This window comes from Phoenix dactylifera, unplaced genomic scaffold (assembly GCF_009389715.1).
Source record: "Phoenix dactylifera cultivar Barhee BC4 unplaced genomic scaffold, palm_55x_up_171113_PBpolish2nd_filt_p 000475F, whole genome shotgun sequence".
NCBI lineage: Eukaryota > Viridiplantae > Streptophyta > Magnoliopsida > Arecales > Arecaceae > Phoenix > Phoenix dactylifera.
In genome coordinates this window covers 173,594-180,175 of record NW_024067897.1, presented here as the reverse complement: position 1 = coordinate 180,175, position 6,582 = coordinate 173,594, and the positions used below count along the sequence as shown (strand labels likewise).

The following is a 6,582-nucleotide window of genomic DNA, read 5'->3' as shown; positions in this document are numbered from 1 at the left end:
AATTCCAACTCTTCTCATTCGGGTTCACTGATCATCAAGTGAATGCCTGTGAGCCTCACAATCCACCAATGACACCTAGCAGCATGTAGTGGCAATCCAGCAGAATGGAATAGATGAACCTCTAAGTGCAGTTAGCATATGATACAGTCCCTCTATCGTGAATCCCGACAGGATGGAGATCATGGATAACTCGTCAAACCCCATCATCTGTCATAATGTAAAATTTATTCGACTCCAGTTCGAGATTGGAAAACTCTTTTTCCAAAAACTACCTTGGCCAAGGATTTACGAACTCAGTCTCATAAATCACATAGGATCTCTCCTAATCTATCAAGATCGATAGATTCTATCTAGATGCACCCCTACTCCTACAATGAACCTACTGCAGTCAATCTGCACAACAAGGACCCAAATGGATAGGGCCCATGTTTATGTGCTCGTCAAACTACAGCAACCTCATTATGAATAGCCGAGGCATCGCAGGTCAAAGGACCAGTCATACAATTGCAGCATTAAGTAAGTTACTGACGAGTGGATAGACATCCAAGTGACTACTTTCTTTGGTCACGCTCAGTACCCTTGTTCTCTAACAAGCACTTGCACAATCACTCTAGTGTCCCCACACTGTGGACTTAAGACTCATCCATCTGACTAAGTGATCTATGCACTAATCTCAGCGGATCGATCACCGTCCCTCGTGATGGATCCATCGATCAGGAGTAATTCAGGAATTAATCACCAATGACACATGCCTCAAATTCTCAACTCTTGAGAATACGTGTCATCATCTTATTAATTCCTTGGACGATTCATGGACACATAAGAACATGAATGAAAAGAATGCCCATCCTAATAAATTTGTTATTAGGTCAAGTATAAATTTATGTCCCAAAATAAAATAATGCGTCAGCCAAATTGACTTCTAGGGCATACTTCTAACAGATGCTACTGAGCCGGGACATTTCCGGCCGATTAGCCTGTGCTCGACTTTGTACAAGGCTACGAAGAAGATACTTGCCGTTTGGTTGAGGGACATTCTCTCGAGGTTGATCAGTCTGGAGCAGGGGGATTTTTTTGGGAAGACGGAGCATTATAGACAATGTGCTCATTGCCCAGAAGTTCATGTTTGATCTCCGTAGGGTGCCGATGAGGAGGAGCCTGATGGGGATCAAGCTTGACATGGAGCGGGCGTATGATAGAATGAGCTGGGATTTTGTGCGGCAGTCTTTGCAGGGGTTTGGATTTCCCTAGATGTGGATCAGCTGGGTGATAGGTTGTGTACGACATTCTTCTTTTGCCATCTTGGTGAATGGTACTCTTTCCCGTTTCTTTGAGTCTACTGGAGGTTTGCGCTAGGGCTGTCCTCTCTCTCCCTTACTTTTCATTATCTGTGCGGATGCACTATCTAGAGCTCTTAGACATGCTGCGACTAACGGAAGTTAGAGGCTTATAGGCCGGTGGAGGGGATTATGCCGATCTCTCACTTGCTTTTCGCTGATGACTGTTTATTGTTGTCCCGATCGACTCGACAAGCCGCACAGGTTATCTATAGGATTTTACGAGACTATTGTGCAGTATCGGGGTAGTGTGTCAATTTATCCAAATCAGCGATATGTTTCAGCCCAAAGACCAGGGTACAAGTGAAGAATTCTATTTTGGAGATTATAGGGGTGGGTGAGCAGGTGGGTCCACTGACATATCTGGGGATTTTGCTCTCGGATCAGCGGCTACGTCGCAGGGACTGTACTCCTCTGGAGCTCAGCATCAGACATAGACTGGAGGGATGGCAGAGGCAGACACTTTCGATGATGGAGAGGATCACCCTGGTTCGGTTGGTACTCTCGTCGATTCCGACTTACCTTCTCTCCAACTCTCTTATTCCAGTGGAGGTTCTGAAGACTATTGAGCAGCTCTTCAGGAACTTCATCTGGGGGGAGTAGTGGTAGAGGCGGTATCCATCTGGTGGCATGGGAGGTCGTGTGCCAGCCGACCGAGGTTGGTGGATTGGGAGTGCAGTCTTTGGTGGTGAGGCGGGAGGCTCTAGCGGCGCGTCATGTTGCTAGATTTATGCTAAAGCCCAATAGTCTGTGGTCCTCACTGATAAGGGCCAAGTATGGGGCTTTGGTCCCGGAGGCGAGGGCAGGACGACACCATTCGCCGGTTTGGAGGGAGATGTGCGCCAGGGCCATGCAGGTGTTTCCGGAGATCAGATGGTCTATCGGGGATGACGATCGATCGATGTCCTGGCAGACAGTTGGGTGATTGAGCAGCCAATCAGTCGTCTGCCGACCCTGGTGGACTCGGCGAGATTGGATAGATACAGAGTATGTGATCTATTGGACCCTGTTGGGTGTCAGTGGAGGGAGGGGCTGATTCGGGAGGCATTCGGAGAGCAGCTGGCAGATTTGGTTTTGGCACTTCCGGTTCCATCGCAAGGGGAGTCTGACAGGTTAGTATGGAGGCCATCGGGACGGACGCAGGTACGAGCTAGGGATCTTCTTCCCATGTTGAGTAGGGAGACTGGCCGACAGATTGAGGGAGGATGGATTTGGAGGATGCGGATTCATCCGCGGGTAGCGCTATTCATCTAGAAGGCGGCATGGGGCTGCTTGCCGACCAGGAGTCTGCTATCTCGACGAGGAGTGAGGGTTGCGCAGCACTGTGTGGTGTGCACGAAGGCGGAGGAGACTATTGACCATGTTCTAGTACAGTGTCCGAGGGCGAGTGAGATTTGGAGCAGTTCACCAGTCCCCTTGCCCTAGTCGGTCGAGTCAGCACAGGCTCTGATTCTTTTATTGAGAGCCTCCATTCGGAGCCCCAGGTCTTGGGAGGAGGGTATCCTCAGAGCATACATGGCTTACCACGTTTGGTTGGACATGAATGCTGGCATTTTTGAGGGTAGGAGGCTTCCACCGAGGATGGTAGTTGATAGAGCTATATCACAGTCCGGGGAGGTTATTGCAGCCTCAGCATTGTTCACTGTTGGGATGGCCAGGGACATCTGGAGCACTTCATCTGCTGTCATAGCGCACATGTTCGCCCTCATTTCTTGGGTGCCCCCACCTCTTGGTCATCTCAAAGTAAATTTCGTCGGAAGTATGTTGGTGGATGGTACTACTGGTGGTGTTGGATTTGTGATCAGAGATTCCTGGGGCAGGCTGGTGGCAGCCGAGGGTCCGCGCACGCTAGGACTTACGGTTGTAGGGGCAGAGCTTCGGGCAACACGGGAGGGGTTATCATTTGTGAGGAGAGTCCACGGTGCCGACAGGGTGCTTCTTGAGGGGGGTTCCTCTATGGTGATTGACTGGATTCGAGGTGTGGATAGATATGGTGATGGCCATCCTCTCATTAGAGATACTCGGAGACTAGCCCAGGAGTTGGGGGGCTTCCAGGCAGCACACGTATGTCGGGAGGCGAACCAGACAGCAGACTAGGTCGCCTCCTTCGTTGCTCGACACTTCGGAAAGTTTTTTTGGACATCTATGGGAGACACTCCTTTCTCTTTATACTTTTTACTTTTCCGTGATCTGGCAGGATGTACTCACTTTAGAGCTATTTAATCTACAGTTTTGGAGGGAAAAAAAAAAAAAAAAAAAGTGTGCCGACACCCACCCCACTCGTCATCCCAACCCTGCCCCACCCACGGATCCTCTCTCTCTTCCCCGGTGTGGGGGTGGGAAACGTAGGGGTGCATTAAATCCCTCCAACCATCCCGTGGGGCAGCCTGCCGGAGGTTCAGCGTTGGGGAAAGGCAGGGAAGGAATGCTTCTCGAATGGTCGGCTTGCTTTCGGTCGAGGCACGGGGCGAGAGCGGAGGAATGGTGAGGTGGGTGGGTAGGTGGTAGCTCTCCTGCCCTTTTTCTCGCTTTCCCTTTCCCCTCCGTTATTTTTCTCTCTTGCTTGCCGCAATCATTTGATCGATTGCTTGAGAGAGAGAGAGAGAGAGAGAGAGGAGGGGAATTTTGGGGAGGGAGGGAGACATGCCGAGACCAGGGCCGAGACCATACGAGTGTGTGAGGCGAGCCTGGCACAGCGAGAGGCACCAGCCCATGAGAGGATCTCTTATCCAAGAAATCTTCAGGTCCATCCTCTCTCTCTCTCTCTCTCTCTCTCTCTCTGAGCTTTCATGCTGCTCTTGATTATTTTTTATCTTCCTATGACTTCGTTCGCCTCCGCCGCCAGCATCAGACAGCTGGTGTGGGACGCCGAGGCGGCGATGATGGGATGATTGCTTTTGTTTTATTTTGTATATTTTTACTGCTATTTTGTCTGGGTGATTTCTGTCAGGGTGGCGAACGAGGTGCACAGCCCCTTCACCCGCAAGAACAAGGAATGGCAGGAGAAGCTCCCCTTCGTTGTCCTCAAGGCCGAGGAGATTATGTACTCCAAAGCCAACTCTGAGGTTCGTTCCAGGCCCCTTCCTGTTGTTTCCCGTTCCCCTCAAAACAACCCAACCCCCCACCTCCATCCTCTCCTTGTGTCTCTCTTCCTCTGGCCCGCCCCTCTTTTTGCCCTGTGCGGTAAATGACGGCGGCGGTGGCGGTCTGCAGGCAGAGTACATGGACCTCAAGACGCTGCGGGACCGAGCCAACGACGCCATCGACACCATCATTCGCAAGGATGAAACTACGGAGAGCGGAGACCTCTTGCAGCCCTGCATAGAAGGTATCATCTCCACCACCGTCTAGTCTCTGTGGTGTGACAGTTCCTTTCCGTGCTTAAAGAAGAGAACATAAGAAAAATGTTTCGGTTGCTGGTGCTTCTCCTCCGAAATCCTCTGCCCTCTTAATCCCTGCCTAATGGCGGAGGGGGGATGGGAGGTCAGGTTCCTCCTTTCATTTAATTTACCCTTCCAAACACGGCATGGCTGCTCTCGTGCCCACCGCCCCCGCACAGTCACGCGCGCCCGCGCACACAGCAATTGTCGATTTTAGATCGGTCGGAGATGATTGTGTAATATAATGATTCATTTTTCTCCCTTCATTTGTCTCCGCTGCGTACGTTCCCTCGCCTCAGCGGCACTCAATCTGGGCTGCATTCCTAGAAGAGCATCGAGGAGCCAGCGCCACAGCAACCCCGGATGCTATTTAAGCTCTGCCGCCAAAGACGTGACAGCTGCCCCGCTTAAGCTCCCAGATAACAGCAAGAACAACCGCAGCGGCAGCAACAGCATGGCTCAGCTAGGATCGTCTGGCCATCTCTTGCCACCGCCGCCACCATCGCCACCTCCTGACCAGGTTTCTGCTTCTCAGTTTGCATCCTGGTGCTCCACCTTCTTAAAGCCCATCGATGTCAATCCTGGCATTCCCGAGGTCAAGTCCGCCAGTCCAGATGCTTCTCACAAGCATGAGGATTCCTTCCCCATTGCTAATCCCGAGCTCCATTACCCCTGGAAGCATTCTCCACTCTCCTGCCAAGATAGAATGCCGAACCCGATGGATACCTCTGCCTGGCCGAGTTCGGTTCATGTGTATCCCTTGTACTACAGCCACAACCAGCCCAAAGCAGGTGGACGGCTGTCTCATCGGAGGCCTCAGGAACCCCATTGTAGCATGGTTAGAGCCACGATGCCTGGTGTTCTGCCCCCTGACGAGGCTGAGGCAGGCTACATGCAGGACATTCCTGGTAGCAGAAACGCCATAGATTCTTCGAAGCAAGTTTCAAACTTCATAGAAGCACCGGAGGAGCCACCGCACACTGCTTGTGATTTGTCGCTGCGTTTGGGGCGGCCTTCACCTCCCTCGTTGGGTGCGGAGCATGCGTGGACCAATGAGGTTGAGGATGTGGGCTCAAGCAGTTCCTGTGACGGGGGCAAGTTCTATGATCCATCTCCTAAAAGAACCAGAGCGTGGAGCTTGGAGAGTTCATTTTCGCCTCCAAAAGATAATGGCTTTGATTCCCCCCCAGTAGAATCTACGGATGAGCCAGCAGAGTCATGCTCAAGTAAGTGGAGTTCAGAGGGCGAAGGCACATTGTATGTTGAGGCTTTTGATAAGGGAAAGGCAACTGCCGGTGGTCCTTTCCATGATGGATGCTTCTACCGGAGGCAAAAGATTTCGACCATCCAGCTATCCAGCAGAACGGAGACACCAAACTCGTAGGACCTTAAAGTGGCGCTTCTTATCAATTATCCCAATAGAGAAGTATCAAAAAAAAAAAGGCTCCTTCGATTAGTGGCTAGATTTGCAGATGTGCAGGGCGAATAGCTTCTCCCGTGGGGAGCTGCTTGTTTTCGATGCAGGCATTTGTGGTCTTAGCTGCCCAAGTAGTGTTTGTATATTTAACGCACTGAACAGTTGCGTGTCCGTTCTCTGATTGACCACTTGTGCGTTAGCTGCCCAAGTAGTGTATGTATGTTTAACGCACTGAACAGTTACGTGTCCATTCTCTGATTGACCACTTGTGCGTTAGCTGCCCAAGTACTGTTTGTATATTTAACGCACTGAACATTTACGTGTCCATTCTCTGATTGACCACTTGTGCGCGCGCACGTACACGTGCACCAGATAAAAATCAGCATCTAACATGAGAAGATGATGTGCCACTTACATGTATATGATAATGCTTCACTTTGTGTGTGCG

The 6,582-nt window shown here is 51.0% G+C and overlaps 2 protein-coding genes across 3 annotated transcripts; both read left to right on the top strand.

Moving 5' to 3' along the window:
• Positions 1–2,852: 2,852 nt before the first annotated feature.
• LOC120106138 lies at positions 2,853–3,434 on the top strand. Its single transcript, XM_039119033.1, has one exon. It carries the CDS (start codon positions 2,853–2,855, stop codon positions 3,432–3,434), a length of 582 nt encoding a protein of 193 aa, XP_038974961.1.
• A 218-nt stretch (positions 3,435–3,652) lies between these two features.
• LOC103698748 lies at positions 3,653–6,159 on the top strand. Of its 2 annotated transcripts, none has more exons than XM_008780793.3 (4): positions 3,653–4,081; positions 4,288–4,402; positions 4,551–4,665; positions 5,017–6,159. In XM_008780793.3, exons 1-4 carry the CDS (start codon positions 3,981–3,983, stop codon positions 6,099–6,101), a joined length of 1,416 nt encoding a protein of 471 aa, XP_008779015.1. In that variant the 5' UTR covers positions 3,653–3,980; the 3' UTR covers positions 6,102–6,159. The 2 variants fall into 2 exon arrangements, with proteins under 2 accessions (XP_008779015.1, XP_008779016.1); XM_008780794.3 differs by having other exon boundaries at positions 3,656–3,826.
• The last annotated feature ends 423 nt before the right edge of the window (positions 6,160–6,582 follow it).

Excerpts from the sequence above, each read along its gene's own strand:
- LOC120106138 (XM_039119033.1), top strand. The coding sequence starts at position 2,853 with ATGGCTTACCACGTTTGGTTGGACATGAATGCTGGCATTTTTGAGGGT.
- LOC103698748 (XM_008780793.3), top strand. The coding sequence starts at position 3,981 with ATGCCGAGACCAGGGCCGAGACCATACGAGTGTGTGAGGCGAGCCTGG. Across the intron at positions 4,082-4,287 it reads CTTATCCAAGAAATCTTCAG|GGTGGCGAACGAGGTGCACA; the intron begins GTCCATCCTCTC and ends GATTTCTGTCAG. Across the intron at positions 4,403-4,550 it reads ACTCCAAAGCCAACTCTGAG|GCAGAGTACATGGACCTCAA; the intron begins GTTCGTTCCAGG and ends GGCGGTCTGCAG.